This window comes from Symsagittifera roscoffensis, chromosome 2 (assembly GCF_963678635.1).
Source record: "Symsagittifera roscoffensis chromosome 2, txSymRosc1.1, whole genome shotgun sequence".
NCBI lineage: Eukaryota > Metazoa > Xenacoelomorpha > Acoela > Convolutidae > Symsagittifera > Symsagittifera roscoffensis.
Genome location: NC_087063.1, coordinates 4838695 through 4856253, shown reverse-complemented (window position 1 = coordinate 4856253; position 17559 = coordinate 4838695). Strand labels below are relative to the sequence as shown.

Below are 17559 nucleotides of genomic sequence, written 5' to 3'. Positions count from 1 at the left end.
GTTTTGTTTTCGAGCATCTGCCTTTGGCTTAAAAGTCATATCACATTTTTCATACTTAGCGGATATAGCTAGAACATGCTGTTTATGAATGATAAAACTTTCCAGAAAACTTTGCACTAGAATGTGCGACTTGCGCTGGGAATAAAGATGTCTAATTGTATGACACTACGCTCGCACTTTCGCGTATATAATAAATTAACGAGACTCCTCACATCAGAAAACATATAAAAACCACAAATCACAAGAAGTTAATTTTCTCATTAACAGAAGTTAAAATGATAGGCAAGGCTTCTTCTGTTCTAATAGTCCGACTGCCTTGATTAGCACAACAGTTCACGTAGAAATCAAAGTTAGTCGCACAATCTGAGCTCGCATTTTTCTCGTCGTTTTCGAACGCAAACTCTAATCCTTGGACACCTCCGACCACAATTAACATGGTTTTAACATCCGGGAGGTTTATGTCCGTGAGTAGTTCACCCTTGTCTGAAGTTCCCAGAACCAAATCATATTTAGCGCCATTTGGATGGGAAAATATATCATCCATGCAATTAGCTGTTCTGATAGAATAGCCCCAATAGTAGCCGTTTTTGAAAGGTTCCTTAGGGGAAACAATTTCTCCATTTTCCCAATCATCTTTTTCGAATTTAACAGTCACGCAAATTCCTGGCTTCAATTTTCGATCTAAAACAACGTCGCTACCCAATCCGCAATTTGCCATAGTAAAACCAGCCGCTGATTTCCGATCCAATGTTAGTCCGTCGCGGTATTTCGAAAAATCGTCCATTTTCATATGATGTGGGGTAGCCAACGGGTGAAGCAAACTAGCAAACGCCAAATCTTGATCGATACCAAACAACGATTTCCTCATATATTGCGGCATAACTTGATACTCAAGAAGTTTCCGCATTAAGGCACACGCTTCTTTCGTTGAATCTACATAACCACTACCTGCATCATGATCGTCAAAAATTACAATTTCTACTATTCTGAATATTGCACTGTACCTGCCAATTTGACCAGCAAGTAACGTTTTCAACTGAAGGGTTGAAACGTTGTTCAAAATGGACCCTGCGAGTGCAAGTGATACGTTCGTTTTGTGTTTTCTTTGAATCTTTTCGTTCGCGAGTTTTGAAGATTTGCTCACATCAGGTAAAATACTCATTTGTGTCGTTGGCTGCTCTGTTCTGACTAAAAGCTCCTCTTCAATTTCAATTGGGTCGCTGAAGTCTCGGATACTTTGAGCCACTGCATCGTCCAACGCTTGAGACGATGGCCGCTTATTATGTCGAATGGTCATTTTAACTCTGGAAAAGCAAAAATAAATAAAACATACTCTGAAGTAATGTTTGAGCAATAAGCTATAAAATTATTATCCCAATAAACTTCCGGTTTTTATAAGTTTTTATATGGGTAGACTAACATTACAACTATCTGATGTGACTATGACATTACTAAACGAGATAACCAATGCTAATTGATACTAACTTTAACCTTTCCGGAGAACCATTTAGCCACACAAAACCGATTCGGAATGGGAAGTAACTCGAGTAAAGAAATAACTATGGCGTAGGGTGGATTTTTCTCGTGCGATTTAAGATACGATTTTAGGACAGATCATAAGAGGTTAAAAAAGTTATCATATTATAAAACTATGGAGCGTGATTACGAGTCCAAAAAGAGCTGCCGTGGCCGAGTGGATTAGGCACATGTCTGGCAACACGCGAGTCATGCGTTCGAATCCCACTTCGGGTCACGGTAAGAGGAGTCGCAGTGTCACACGCCTCTGCAAGGTTGGACCGGCTGCGGAAAACAGATCACCCTAACTCACGGTTGGTCCTGAACGGAGCAGGACCGAGGGGTAATAAAAACTAAGTCTATAAAAATCAAAAACATTGCCTCTGTCTCCGATTTTCAGCCCAACTTTCCTTTATTTACACCAATATTGAAGGAAATCAAAAGTTTCGTAACCTTGAAGGTTTTTCAGCACAAATCTTAGATTGAGTTAGTTTTTGATTGTTTTTGTAACCTTGAAGGTTGGTTTTGTTTTTAAGTTGGGTTAATTTTCGATTGTTTTTGGTTTGCTTTGTTTTGAATTTTAGTTCAACCAATTTAGTTTTTCGAGCTCTACTTAATGTTTTTAATTGAGAAAATAATTTGACAGGGAATTCATTTGGTCGAAAAATTTACATAGAAAACAACGGACTAACGGACACAATGGAATTGGAATCCGAAAAGAACGGATTCCAAAAAAGAAGATAAAAAAACGTTTATTTTTGGTTTTGACATATTTACAGCAGGGTATTCCAACAAAATGACTGATCTTCGATGAATCCGATTTCAGCAGTGGTTTGAAAAAAATTCAGTCTAATTCCTGAAGTTTAGCTTTATCTTCTCTCATGGCGCAAGAAAACAGCAGAAACTTTCATAAATTATTATTTCAAAATTTAGGAATCACATTATAATCCTGCTGAGACCAAATATCACTTATCTGCAAAAATTTTGATGAAACTGAAAACAATTGGAAAACAAAAAGAATTTAGAAAAAACCATGACCATTTTTTGAAACTTTTTTCGATTGGATGAACCTTTTAAACTTAAAATGCAAAACAATTTTTGCACAGCTTCTACTGTTGCTTCGAAGGAACAAAAATTGATCTCCGATCGAAACAATAGTAAGATTGCTTCGCCGCCAAAACAGAAAACTGAGAGAGCTAGAAATTTAATTCTTTCCTTAACAAAAAGAAAATCACACGACTTAAACAGAGAGCAAAAACTCGAGGTAAATAAGAGGCAATGAACTCGAGGAAACTGAAAAAAAAAATTTTTTATGAGGTTTCAACTTTCAAGTTTCAGAGAAAAAATAGCAGCTTACTTCTCTTTGAATTTGCAATCAGTTATGACTCACACTTTTTTGATAAAACTTACCAAACTTAGGAAAACTGGAAGAAGAGATCATTACTCTAATACGCTTAATTCATGAAGAATTTGCACTTTTGTTATTGGAGAGCGTAAATTGCATGCCTCTTAGCAAAACAAAAATGAACAGAAATTGAGATGCAATGAAAAGTCAAACCGCGGAACACCAAATTTCAGCAAAAATTCCTGAAAAAAAACTTTAAAAAATTAAGACGACCTAAATAAATGTCTTCGCTCGTTTGATTGACACTTAAAATCCTTTGATTCAACAACACCTGACCTTGAGAAGCTTTTCAACAGTAGTGCTGATTGAAAATCTGTTGGTTGTACATGAATAACAACCTTCAAAACTGTTTATGTTTCTTAGTTTTCGGAAAGTAATTTTATTAATCAGCTAACCTCACCTTAAGATGAAAAAATACCTGTGGCTTTGTAACAAAATTTAATTAATCATTGAACAATTAAAATAATACGAAATCATCATTGATCATTCTGAGAAAATATCCTGTTATTAGCTATGTATCAATAACAAAAAAAACGTCAAAATAACTCGTGCTAAAACTTTTCGAACAATTATGTGCAAAACGTATGAAATCCGAATATATGCATAAGGTTTAAGTATCTGTCCAACGTGTAACTATTTGGAACGCTTGTAATAAATTGCACAGTTTTAATAGCCCAAATTTTCAAGTATTTTATGTACTACTCTCACTTTTTTCCGAACTTCTATAACTTAAGTAGTATGGCATAAAGTTTTGCAAAGTAGCTTTCACAAAAAAAAGAATCGACGAATCTATATCTGCATATGTTTCACAATCCTGAAGATCCGATAAACGTCTGAAGCAATCTCGATTCAGTTCAGCGCTTGTGCTGAGGCGAGTGAGTTGAAGATTTTCCTTGTTGGGGCTGATTGCTCTTGCCAAGGTCACAGTTAATACTCGACAGCTTATGCTGCATCTCTGTCAGTCTGTTTCTGTAACGCGACACTAAAGGATCTTCAAAGTCGCCACTCCCAGTTCTGTTATGTTCACTCGAGTGACCTCCAGGTTGGTTACTATTTGGCTTCTTTTGACCTTTCCCCGATTGACCTTTGGTGACTTTGACCTCTGTTTGACCTTTGTGAGCTGTCTCTTCGTTCGATTCTGAACAAGTGGCAGGTACCCAGAATCCTGGGTTGGCAGCATTTTGTGACCCCTGATTGTGACCACCTCTTTTGGATTGTTGGTTGATTGCTGGACCACTTTGAGGACTTTTGGTATACGTGCAATGTGAAGTGTTGCTAAGAGCCACTGACTCGACTAGTGATTGCTGTGGCTGTCCGTTTCTGGTGTTGGATCCGTGCTTGACATTCCAGGTACGACCACTACCACAAGTGATCCTAAACAGTTCCTGTCTAATCAACTATTTCAAGACAATAACTTGTTGTTGCAAATTTGAAAAAGTAAGAATAAAACTGGGAAAAGGATAGAAAAGTAGTTAAAAAAAACTCTCGCAAAATGTGTCGAAAAGTTTTTACAGACCACAGGTAGCAATAAAATGACAAACAGCTAATCAGTAAATTCCACCAATGAAATGAGTGTTAAAAAATCTTGATAGTTTTCTTGTTTTTTTTAACTAATCCTTTTGTTTGTGGTTTTACTATAAAGAAGCCTGTTTGTCTACCTTTCGGAAGAGTTGTTTCCCATTTTTCCTCTTGCTTCATCAGTGTAGACAGAGAGCGAGCTTTGAGAGAGTGATTTGGCAGCAGCCGCAGCAGCAGTCGACATGTGAGTGGCTGTTGGGGGGATATGCTTGGGTATGGTGGGGTTGCAGATATGTCTCCACTTGAACACCAACTGTTTCATTCGCCACACAGCCATCACAGCACGCACAGCCCCTTTCAATCTAGTCACACAATAAACAATAAATATTCAATTCACTCGAGAATAAACTATAATATCCAGGAACATCAAACTGAGGCGGAACCATGCTTACTTAAATAGGCGGCCTTTTTAGGCGGAAAAAAGGCGGAGTACTTGAGATTTTCATTATCAGAAATATTCAAAAAAGTTTGATATTGAACTGCACGAACATAAGTTTGAAGCAACATTTCCTCTCAAAGAAACTTCATATGAAGCATGCGCAACATACTGAACAGTGAAATAAGACATAACGGCCACGCACTGTTGGTTTTCTCAGAAAAACGCTAGTATATCTTCATAGAAAAAGGCGGGAAAACACTAAAGTAGGCGGAAAAGGCGCCGCCTAAACTTAATGTTCCTAATAATATCCAACACATTGCCAATAAACTGTTACAAAATTGTTAATGAACTCGAAAAAACAGGAAAAAAACTTTCGAAAATCAAGAAAAAATTGAATCGTTTTGAAGCTCTAGAAATTTCAGAATTTAAATGATTGACACTTTTATCTTATAAGTTATCAATTTAGAGAAAACTAGATCAAAGTTAATTATTTTATTCGGTAGGAAATCAGAAAACTAAAATCCACTTTTGAAGCTAGAATCATTCACGTTCTTCAAAACGTTTCCACTTTTGTTGCTGTGCGATAAGGATTTTGCCTTGCTTCTAAGAAATGAAATTTAATTGATCTTGGAAATAAAGCAAAAGTAAAACATCATAAGATCAAATTCAATAGCATTTTAATTGATCTAAGATCACAAATAAGTTAACGAAAAAAAAACAAAGAAAACTCATCTCAAAAAACGACAGTCTCACCTCCGATGAGGATATTCTCGAGTCCAATAGAAGAAACAGTGTCTAGCATCGACCTGAGGAAAGCCATGTTGAGATTGTAGAAAAATTCGACGAAATTCACAACTGCAACTAACACTGATGATCCTGTCATTTCAATCAAATACGAAAGATAGATGATGAAACAAACTCCTCAATCAATTTTTAAGTGTCAAAACAGCCATAAATTGGCTTATATAGATCGACTTTTAGCAAATCAATTGCTAATGTAATTAGTTATGAAGATGGCAAATAGAAACAGCGCGGGTCACGATATGGTATTAGTTCAACAATTGGCTATTATGGTGTTTTGCATTATATTAAAAATATTGATTGTAATAGACCCATTTGTAATCTGAAAAATGTTCATGTGGATAAAAGAAAAATTAATCTCAAATACGCATTCATCAAAGCCAATTAAGATACTGGCAAAGGCACTTTTAACATAATTTACACTTTGGCCAGACAAAATTTCCCTCCCTTTTTGATGCCATTTGACATCCAATTTTGTTCATTTTTCTTGAGGCAAGACATTGACAACAAAAAAACAAACGCGTAGAGGTTGCGCCAAAAAAAAACGTTAATTAGCAATCGTTATCAAATCGCAACATAGACATTCAGCTTAAAATGTTTCTGCTAATATTCTAATCGGTCAATATTATTTTATTGGCCCTGATTTATTCGCTTTCTTGGGTATAATCGGGATTTCTTTAAACTAGAATTTCTTTCTTTTACTCGAAATCAACTTTGAAAATAGCAAAAATCAAAAAGACTACGTTTTGTTTTCGAGCATCTGCCTTTGGCTTAAAAGTCATATCACATTTTTCATACTTAGCGGATATAGCTAGAACATGCTGTTTATGAATGATAAAACTTTCCAGAAAACTTTGCACTAGAATGTGCGACTTGCGCTGGGAATAAAGATGTCTAATTGTATGACACTACGCTCGCACTTTCGCGTATATAATAAATTAACGAGAATCATCACATCAGAAAACATAAAAAACCACAAATCACAAGAAGTTAATTTTCTCATTAACAGAAGTTAAAATGATAGGCAAGGCTTCTTCTGTTCTAATAGTCCGACTGCCTTGATTAGCACAACAGTTCACGTAGAAATCAAAGTTAGTCGCACAATCTGAGCTCGCATTTTTCTCGTCGTTTTCGAACGCAAACTCTAATCCTTGGACACCTCCGACCACAATTAACATGGTTTTAACATCCGGGAGGTTTATGTCCGAGAGTAGTTCACCCTTGTCAGAAGTTCCCAGAACCAATTCATATTTATCGCCATTTGGATGGCAAAATATATCATCCATGCAATTAGCTGTTCTGATAGAATAGCCCCAATAGTAGCCGTTTTTGAAAGGTTCTTTAGGTGAAACAATTTCTCCATTTTCCCAATCATCTTTTTCGAATTTAACAGTCACGCAAATTCCTGGCTTCAATTTTCGATCTAAAACAACGTCGCTACCCAATCCGCAATTTGCCATAGTAAAACCACCCGCTGATTTCCGATCCAATGTTAGTCCGTCGCGGTATTTCGAAAAATCGTCCATTTTCATATGATGTGGGGTAGCCAACGGGTGAAGCAAACTCGCAAACGCCAAATCTTGATCGATTCCAAACAAAGATTTCCTCATATATTGCGGCATAACCTGATACTCAAGAAGTTTCCGCATTAAGGCACACGCTTCTTTCGTTGAATCTACATAGCCACTACCTGCGTCATGATCGTCAAAAATTACAATTTCCACTATTCTGAATATAGCACAGTACCTGCCAATTTGACCAGCAAGTAATGTTTTCAACTGAAGGGTTGAAACGTTGTTCAAAATGGACCCTGCGAGTGCAAGTGATACGTTCGTTTTGTGTTTTCTTTGAATCTTTTCGTTCGCGAGTTTTGAAGATTTGCTCACATCAGGTAAAATGCTCATTTGTGTCGTTGGCTGCTCTGTTCTGACTAAAAGCTCCTCTTCGATTTCAATTGGGTCACTGAAATCTCGGATACTTTGGGCCACTGCATCATCCAACGCTTGAGACGATGGCCGCTTATTATGTCGAATGGTCATTTAAACTCTGGAAAAGCAAAATAAATAAAACATACTTTGAAGAAATGTTTGAGCAATAAGCTATAAAATCAATATCGCAATAAACTTCCGGTTTTTATACGTTTTTATATGGGTAGACTAACATTACAACTATCTGATGTGACTATGACATTACTACACGAGATTATCTACTAATTCATACTAAATTTAACCTTTCCGGAGAACCATTTAGCCACACAAAACCGATTCGGAATGGGAAGTAACTCGAGTAAAGAAATAACTATGGCGTAGGGTGGCGTATTTTTCTCGCGCGATTTTGGGACAGATCATAAGAGGTTTAAAAAGTTATCATATTGTTAAAATATGGAGCGTGCTTATGAGTCCAAAAAGAGCAGCCGTGGCCGAGTGGGTTAGGCACACGTCTGGCAACACGCGAGTCATGCGATCGAATCCCACTTCGATCACGGTTGGAGGAGTCGCAGTGTCCGGAGGAGTCCAGTTGGACGAGTCCGGAGAACTGGCTGCGGAAAACAGATTACCCTAACTCACGGTTGGTCCTGCACGGAAAGTAATTTTATTAATCAGCTAACCTCACCTTAAGATGAAAAAATACCTGTGGCTTTGTAACAAAATTTAATTAATCATTGAACAATTAAAATAATACGAAATCATCATTGATCATTCTGAGAAAATATCCTGTTATTAGCTATGTATCAATAACAAAAAAAACGTCAAAATAACTCGTGCTAAAACTTTTCGAACAATTATGTGCAAAACGTATGAAACCCGAATATATGCATAAGATTTAAGTATCTGTCCAACGTGTAACTATTTGGAACGCTTGTAATAAATTGCACAGTTTTAATAGCCCAAATTTTTAAGTATTTTATGTACTACTCTCACTTTTTTCCGAACTTCTATAACTTAAGTAGTATGGCATAAAGTTTTGCAAAGTAGCTTTCACAAAAAAAAGAATCGACGAATCTATATCTGCATATGTTTCACAATCCTGAAGATCCGATAAACGTCTGAAGCAATCTCGATTCAGTTCAGCGCTTGTGCTGAGGCGAGTGAGTTGAAGATTTTCCTTGTTGGGGCTGATTGCTCTTGCCAAGGTCACAGTTAATACTCGACAGCTTATGCTGCATCTCTGTCAGTCTGTTTCTGTAACGCGACACTAAAGGATCTTCAAAGTCGCCACTCCCAGTTCTGTTATGTTCACTCGAGTGACCTCCAGGTTGGTTACTATTTGGCTTCTTTTGACCTTTCCCCGATTGACCTTTGGTGACTTTGACCTCTGTTTGACCTTTGTGAGCTGTCTCTTCGTTCGATTCTGAACAAGTGGCAGGTACCCAGAATCCTGGGTTGGCAGCATTTTGTGACCCCTGATTGTGACCACCTCTTTTGGATTGTTGGTTGATTGCTGGACCACTTTGAGGACTTTTGGTATACGTGCAATGTGAAGTGTTGCTAAGAGCCACTGACTCGACTAGTGATTGCTGTGGCTGTCCGTTTCTGGTGTTGGATCCGTGCTTGACATTCCAGGTACGACCACTACCACAAGTGATCCTAAACAGTTCCTGTCTAATCAACTATTTCAAGACAATAACTTGTTGTTGCAAATTTGAAAAAGTAAGAATAAAACTGGGAAAAGGATAGAAAAGTAGTTAAAAAAAACTCTCGCAAAATGTGTCGAAAAGTTTTTACAGACCACAGGTAGCAATAAAATGACAAACAGCTAATCAGTAAATTCCACCAATGAAATGAGTGTTAAAAAATCTTGATAGTTTTCTTGTTTTTTTTAACTAATCCTTTTGTTTGTGGTTTTACTATAAAGAAGCCTGTTTGTCTACCTTTCGGAAGAGTTGTTTCCCATTTTTCCTCTTGCTTCATCAGTGTAGACAGAGAGCGAGCTTTGAGAGAGTGATTTGGCAGCAGCCGCAGCAGCAGTCGACATGTGAGTGGCTGTTGGGGGGATATGCTTGGGTATGGTGGGGTTGCAGATATGTCTCCACTTGAACACCAACTGTTTCATTCGCCACACAGCCATCACAGCACGCACAGCCCCTTTCAATCTAGTCACACAATAAACAATAAATATTCAATTCACTCGAGAATAAACTATAATATCCAGGAACATCAAACTGAGGCGGAACCATGCTTACTTAAATAGGCGGCCTTTTTAGGCGGAAAAAAGGCGGAGTACTTGAGATTTTCATTATCAGAAATATTCAAAAAAGTTTGATATTGAACTGCACGAACATAAGTTTGAAGCAACATTTCCTCTCAAAGAAACTTCATATGAAGCATGCGCAACATACTGAACAGTGAAATAAGACATAACGGCCACGCACTGTTGGTTTTCTCAGAAAAACGCTAGTATATCTTCATAGAAAAAGGCGGGAAAACACTAAAGTAGGCGGAAAAGGCGCCGCCTAAACTTAATGTTCCTAATAATATCCAACACATTGCCAATAAACTGTTACAAAATTGTTAATGAACTCGAAAAAACAGGAAAAAAACTTTCGAAAATCAAGAAAAAATTGAATCGTTTTGAAACTCTAGAAATTTCAGAATTTAAATGATTGACACTTTTATCTTATAAGTTATCAATTTAGAGAAAACTAGATCAAAGTTAATTATTTTATTCGGTAGGAAATCAGAAAACTAAAATCCACTTTTGAAGCTAGAATCATTCACGTTCTTCAAAACGTTTCCACTTTTGTTGCTGTGCGATAAGGATTTTGCCTTGCTTCTAAGAAATGAAATTTAATTGATCTTGGAAATAAAGCAAAAGTAAAACATCATAAGATCAAATGTAGCGCGATCCATCTTTTAGACTGTTCTGAAAAAAAACTACCAAAATACGTGTCTTCATTACGTTCATCGCCGCTTGAAAAACATTTTTTGTTCTTTGATCCAAACTTGATGCTTTTGATTGCATTAAAACCGAATTGCAATGCTTGAATCTGATTGTTCAAAAAACTTTAAAACCAAAAAATTGACTTGAATATTATTTCTGAACTTACAATAACAAAAAGACCGGAGCAATCCCTCTGAAAATTTCAGCTTTTATTTGTGGATTTGCTTTACAAAAACAAAAAATCAAAGTTTTCATTCGGTGTCATCATTTTTGATCCGAACAGACATGCAGATAGAGGCAATAATTCTAATTTATAGTTAGTGCCAATTTGTTGGCATTATCGGCGATCTTGAGCTATTTAATCGGTCAAAAACTGTAAATTTTTAGTTTTATTAGTTTTTTGGAAACGGTTTTTACGTCTGGAATTAGTGATAATTTGGAACATAGCCAATCGAAGATTGGAAAAGTGCCAGGAACGCAAGTAATTTCTAGAACGATTTATGATTGGCGCATTTTAGATAATTTTAAACCAACATGAGAAAACTGGATCAACAGGTAAAGTTTTTATTCCGCAGGAAATCTTAAAAATAAATTCCTCTTTCGAAACTAGAAATCGTTCACGAATTTTTGCGCCATTTCTATGTTCGTATTTGTAGAGTGCTGTTTACGTCACTTTCAGCAGATGAATTTCAATTGAGCTCAAAAAGTGCATAAATTCCTACGTGCATTCATAAGTGCATCAATATGCATGAAAGCACATCTGTAGTTATTTGAGACTTTTATGCACATTTTAAGACTTTTTCCTGAAAAAATCAGTAAGACCTATATAAGAGTATTCACTACGTTCATTGCTCTTATAAAAGGGCGAATTTAAAGAGAAAAAAAATTTCGAATGAAGAAGAAAGTATTCAAAAAGTGTACCAAAAAAGTTACAGAAATATAACACCCGACAAGAAAGCTGACAAAAACTAGGACAAAATCAATAAAGCCGACAAACAAATAACATAGCCAACTAATAATTGGAAAAGAGTAAGGAACGCAAGAACACTGAAAAAAACTGACTTGTTTTTCAAGAGCATTCAACCTTTGAATTTCAAAAAAAAATAGATGGGATTAAAGCTCTGAATTTGTAGACCAATTTATGATGGACACTTTTTTGTTTAAACTAACCCAATTTGAGAAAACTGCATCAATACGTAAAACTTTAAATTTGCTGGGAAATCTGATAATTAATTTCCATTTCGAAATCAGAAATCGATCACAATTATCGAGACCTTAACACTTTTGCTGTTCGATAGTGGAGTTTGCTTTCCTTTCAACAATGGAAATGCACTGAGCTTAAAAAGAAATCACAAGTCAAGCTGCGAAAATCAACAGAGAGCGTGAACAAATTTGACTTTTTCCTGCAAAAAAAAAACAAATTTTACTCTTAAAAACATAGGCAAAGCTTCGCTTCGCAATACTTGCAAGAACACGACAAAAAGCAGCTCTATAAATTGCAATAATAAAAATCATAAATAAGCCCCGAATTAGTAAAAAAATATATATATATATATGCGGCAACCTCTGATATTCGAACCTGCTACCTAGAGGTTAGGAGACTTCACACAACAACTACTCAGCCACGGAAGCTTAATAAGAACAAATCACTAGCCACATATTAAGCAGAGAGCAGATGCTATGCAATTTCCAATTCTACAAAGAAATTTCCAAATCAATAAATTTCCACTTTTACTGAACACTTTTATTTGCGAGTTAAACTAGAAAAAAAAGAAGGTTCGTTATAACACACTAAGCTGATCGCAAATGTAAACAGACGTCGAAATGAGCAGTTTTAGGTTCATTAACTTTGTTCAGATTCGTCGACCGAAAAGGACATTGCCAACAATTTGGCATTAACTATAGACTCATACCTTCTGTATGGCGTTATGGGTACATTTCTGCACAGCAAAGACCCACTCGTTAAATCACTCGTAAATGTATCCGCAGACAGCAGTCCCATCTCTGAAATCATCCTCAGGGCCGAATCCTCATAGGACCTGAAGCCCTCAATTAACAGCAACAGATACCTCTTCTGATAAAGCAGATTCTTCCTTCTGCTGTCTGCACGTAGAAACGAAGCATAAACTTTCTGTAGTTGCAGTTCAGTTGACTGCGAGCAGTTTGATTTCATATTGCATTCGTCTACTTTTCTTTGCAGAGCAATTCTCTCGTTTGTGAGGAGAGAAACGACGTCGGTTAAGTCGCGATTCTGCTGGATGAGCTTCTCGTTCAGCGACAGCAAACTGCGTGACGATATCTTAAAAACAAATTTCCGCATCTTTAGGGCTTAAATATGATGAAGCACAACGCCGTACAAAGTTCATTGTAGTACTTAATCCTGAATGAAAAATTATCCCGTAAAGCTTTTTTGTGTGAAAAAAAAACATGCCGGAAACAAAATTCTTTCTCGTTGTGGGAACAAGCAGCCCAAAAACAACTGAACGATCATCTCTCAAAAAAAGAAGCTGTTTTTGTCATACTGCATATTTCAAAACTCAACCGTCTCCGTTTTTAAGGAGAGATGAGAAAACAATCCTTGGCTTTCTCTTACAAAAAAAAATAACAAACAAACAGTTCAAAAACATTCTAGTTTATCTGAAACGATGTATTCTTACAAAAAACATCTTTAATAGTCAGTTACTCACTCTGGTAGGCATTATGACATATTTCTCTGCTATCTGCTGGATTTGATCCAGACATTCTTTCCCGTGGGTCAAAATATGCTTCGTCTCCAGCATGAAACCATCTTTGTTCCTAAACCACACACACACACATACAATTATCCACTTTTCTGATGAATTATCGTGATACGGATTCTAAAAATAAATATCAGAGAAGTTGCCTCAGTGTCGAGAAAACCTGTCCAAACTTTTGGCAATTCAGAACAATTTAGAGCAAAATTGGTCCGAAAACAGTTTTTCAGACCAGTTTTGTTTTAGTTCCTTGAAACTTTGAAACTTACATAGCAGCCTGCTATCAATGTTATAAGATGACAACTTGATTAGACTTTGCTCTCACTCACCCATGACTCTGGAAGACGTGGACTGCCTCCAGATATCTGGTCAGTGCAATCTGCACATTGGCTCTCACACTCTCCACGTGCTGTTGGAATGCGCTCACGTGGTCCTCGTCTGTGACGTCATCGGGACCCATTACATCGTCACCATTGTGCACATTTTCCACGTTGTTGTTGTTGTTGTTGACATATGTTCCAGTTTCAGAGTCCAGCTAATAAGCAATTAAGATAACGTACGACTATCTATAGACGAGTACAAAGAAAAGGGTCCGAGATAAGCTTTCTTCCGCTCAATCGTTTGGTTCGAAGTTCGTTGTGACACTGATTAGGTTAAGAGTAAAAAACTACTAAAAATGTTTTCTTGCTTTGCATTGCACTTTTCAATTTATTTGTTTATGATTTGTTTAACTACCCATCGATGGCTATGCATTGTAGATACCAATTTTTGCAAAATTGAAGCAGTATTAAATCAATTCAAAAATTGTGATTCTCGACTATCAGTTAGCTGCGCTATGATTTTGTTTTTTTTTGCGCCATATATAATGACAGTCATAATAAATTGTATCCAAAACATATCACAACTTTTTATATATTTCTTTTACAACATGCAGCTCATTTTGGTAGATCGCCATTAGACACATATTGTCTGTTTTCAGGCGTTTAGCGTTTTAGACTTTCGCATTACCAATTTCAAGTTTTTTCTCATACTTATACTTAACCCTATACTTAAATTAAAAGGTGTTGACCAATTCTCACCGAGTCTTCCTTCTCTGCCTGTATCACAGTTAAGTTGGAGTTCATTGGCGGCTGGGCAGAAGCACTTCTAGAGTGCCCTCTTGATGCCTTCAGATTCAATGTTTCTTTCTCCAGTTTAGTAATGGCTAGTTTCTGCTCCTCAATCAGCGCGAACAAATTCTGTCTTTCTGCCTAAAACCACAAGTCTGCTCGTATCAGGGCCAAGGCCTGAATGTTTCGACTGCATTTAAAGGTTTATGCGTTATTGTAAGTTATAAAAATATGAGGGAAAATTTCTTTAAAAAAATATTCAAAAAAAAAATTTTGGGATGTTTTTTGAAATCATCCCCTCACATGCAATGTAGATTTTTGAGAAAACAAAAAAAAATAAAAAAACATGGGTCGAATACTCCTCGACAGACATTTTCAAAGGCTGCAGACAGAGGGGTTAAGTAAAAAGTGGACTCTAGGGGAATATAAAGGCACACAGGCGAGTAGGCGGTCTTTCAATTGATACCCTTTTTGAAAATCAGTAGAAGTTTCTGGGAAATATTGAGAAATATTTTTCCAAAACGAAAAAAAAACTCAACAAACCGATTGGTAAGCATACAACCAACATGAAAAGTGCCGAGGGTAAAGTTCAAAATGTGTTCCCCTTGAAACGACCTTTGCCGTCACAGGGATATTCATTACCTCCAGGCTAAGTTGGCCGGGAACGCATAGCAGTTTGAATTCATTATGATCCAAAATTAGGCTACTAGACCGACAAAAAATAGGCCAAATAATTTGGGCGGAGGATTTTTTCAGCTAAACAAAAAAACATAGCCAACTGAGAGTTGGAAAAGAGTAATGAACGCAAAGAAACTGAAAAAAAACCGACTTGTTTTTTCAAAAATTTTTCACATTTCAAATTTCGGAAAAAAATGAGATGACCTTAAAGGTCTGAATTTGTAAAACAATTTATGATGGACACTTTTTTGTTAAAGTTAACCCAATTTGAGAAAACTGGATCAATAGTTAAAACTTTCGTTTCGCTGGGAAATCTGATAATTAATTTCCATTTTCGAAATTAGAAGCCGATCACCTTTTTGGCGACCTTTACCATTTTGCTGTGCAATAGTGGAATGTGCCTTCCTTTTAACAATGGAAATGCACTGAACTTAAAACAAAACGCAGTTCAAGCCGCGAAAAATCAAAATTGAGCGTGAACAAATTATAAAACTTTTTCCTTACAAAAAAAAAACAAACAAAAAAATCAGCAAGACTCTTATAAAAAGGAAATCCGAAATCAAGGCAAGTAAAATTACAAATTGTAGGAGTGAATCAAACACTAAAAGAAACATAAAAAAAATGCGCGCAGCAAAAAAAAACGATTCCAAGGTGTGGCAACTATGCCGACAACAGATAAGCAGAAAAATAATTGGCCGACAATTGTATTTGAAACAGAATATTTCTTGTTGGAAAAACAGGTCCTGGTCAGATTCGAACCTAGGACCTATACCGTCCCAGTCATATTCGTTACTTCCAAGGCTAAGTTTGCCGGGAATGCTTAGAAGTTTGAACTCATTATGAACCAAGATACAAGTGATTCTGTTACACAAGTTGTTAACCCGAAAAAAGTCTATATTCCAGTTTGATAACGCTTGCTAATCGCAAGCGTAAACAAACATTGTTGCCACAATTTCACAATATGCATTAATTTCAATTGAACTTCACATTCCACAATACCAATGTTTCCCCGTACAGTTTTCCTTTTTCACCATTAATCAGTAAAATTCGACTGTAAAATTCGATAGTAAAATTATTCGACTTTAATTTGTATTTATGCTTTTACTAACACTACGCATGCAAAATTATTGGAGCCGAAGAATCTTTTCGCTATGAGGAGTTTTGACGTTGCCTACCTCGTTGGACTCTTTGGACAGCGTGAGTTTCTGGATGTGTAGTTTACAAGTGTCCACCTGTTCACTAATAGAGTCCACCTGTCTCTGCAGTCTGGCCTTGTCTGCTCTGGCCTCCTCCAACTGGCCTTCTCTCGTGTCCGCCTCCCGCTCCAATTTGCTCACTCGCGAGTCACGCGAACACTCCATGTCGTTGCATCTATCAATAACATCGTAATGAAAAGCAGTGATACTTGTGAGTGTAGCGATTAGCATGTGTACATAATTGCATGTAAAAATTGCTTCAATTTAATGTGCTTTCAGATGAAAAATAACTTAGCCTAGAGTTTCAATTAATTTCGAAAACCCTTTTTTTATTGTCAGCCGAAAATTTACATTCACCTAATCTAAAATTCGGCTAAGTGCGCGCTGTTCAAAAAAGCAACTTTGGACACAGAGGCGAAGCTTCTCTTCGCAAACATTAGTCAGAATACGACAAGAAAGCAGCTTTAAGTGAAATAAAAACAGATCGAAATAAGCCTTGAATTAGTAATGTATTGTCTTCGAACTTGCGACCTCGAGAATTCGAGTCTCACGCCCTGCCCTCTCGGCCACGAAAACTTAACAACCCGCAAACACTAGTCACAAATAAAGCAGCTAAATATGCTAACAAATTGCCAATACAATGCAGCAAAAGTTGCACCTAAGAAAAATAGACACAATTTTGCAAGTAATAGTTTGGAATATAAAAAACTGAAGGTATCCACACTAATTTTACATGTAATAAATTGGAAAGCAGAAAACCGCATTATGTATAAATTATGCATTTCAAAAAATTGCTAAATTTAATGAGTTAAAATACTTCTGAATTCGAGTTCTTATTATTATTGTGTCATTTGAAACCAATAGCTTTTATTCGGTTCATTGGATGAATTTAAATGCATCAAGTGTATTAACTTATTACTGTTCAAATGTCAAAGCACATGATATCAATAAACCGTATAGGTGCCTTAAAAGTGGCACCAATGTTTGCGATTTAGGTTAGAAAAAAGGTTAGTCGTGGTATAACACTAACGCTCACTAAAGTTCGCTAGGGCAATAACCATAACGTGAAATAGCGAATCTTCACATTCCATTTTTTTACATGAGCACGCTGATCGACACACATATTAAAAGGCTGGTCCATTTGCTACTTTTGCTAATCAGTCAATAAATACAAGTAAGGAGGACAGCCGGTTACTGAGTAAGTAGCACAGAATGTTCTGATAATCATTAAAAACTACAAAAACTTTTTTTTCAAATTAAAGTAGTTTTTTTCGGCGCGGTC

The 17559-nt window shown here is 36.5% G+C and overlaps 4 protein-coding genes across 7 annotated transcripts in view; all 4 read right to left on the bottom strand.

Annotated features, from left to right (window-relative positions):
* Positions 1-234: 234 nt before the first annotated feature.
* LOC134839632 (putative methyltransferase C9orf114 homolog) lies at positions 235-1300 on the bottom strand. Its single transcript, XM_063855246.1, has one exon. It carries the CDS (start codon positions 1295-1297, stop codon positions 239-241), a length of 1059 nt encoding a protein of 352 aa, XP_063711316.1. The 5' UTR covers positions 1298-1300; the 3' UTR covers positions 235-238.
* Positions 1301-3350: 2050 nt separating this feature from the next.
* LOC134840273 (uncharacterized) lies at positions 3351-4796 on the bottom strand. Its single transcript, XM_063856023.1, has 2 exons — positions 4579-4796; positions 3351-4294 (listed from the first exon to the last, which is right to left on the bottom strand). The coding sequence occupies exons 1-2, from the start codon at positions 4773-4775 to the stop codon at positions 3775-3777; spliced, it is 717 nt and encodes a 238-aa protein (XP_063712093.1). The 5' UTR covers positions 4776-4796; the 3' UTR covers positions 3351-3774.
* Positions 4797-6654: 1858 nt separating this feature from the next.
* LOC134840125 (putative methyltransferase C9orf114 homolog) lies at positions 6655-7720 on the bottom strand. The gene has a single exon (XM_063855817.1). The coding sequence runs from the start codon at positions 7715-7717 to the stop codon at positions 6659-6661; it is 1059 nt and encodes a 352-aa protein (XP_063711887.1). The 5' UTR covers positions 7718-7720; the 3' UTR covers positions 6655-6658.
* Positions 7721-8371: 651 nt separating this feature from the next.
* LOC134840272 (A-kinase anchor protein 9-like) overlaps positions 8372-17559 on the bottom strand; it is a 45705-nt gene continuing 36517 nt past the window's right edge. For all 4 annotated transcript variants that reach the window (XM_063856020.1, XM_063856019.1, XM_063856021.1 and 1 more), the window contains 7 exons: positions 16257-16452; positions 14374-14544; positions 13624-13829; positions 13247-13355; positions 12473-12858; positions 9550-9771; positions 8372-9265 (listed from right to left, as the gene is read on the bottom strand). In XM_063856020.1, coding sequence (XP_063712090.1) covers positions 8746-9265; positions 9550-9771; positions 12473-12858; positions 13247-13355; positions 13624-13829; positions 14374-14544; positions 16257-16452 — 1810 coding nt within the window. In that variant the 3' untranslated portion in view covers positions 8372-8745. The remainder of the gene's footprint in view (positions 9266-9549; positions 9772-12472; positions 12859-13246; positions 13356-13623; positions 13830-14373; positions 14545-16256; positions 16453-17559) is intronic.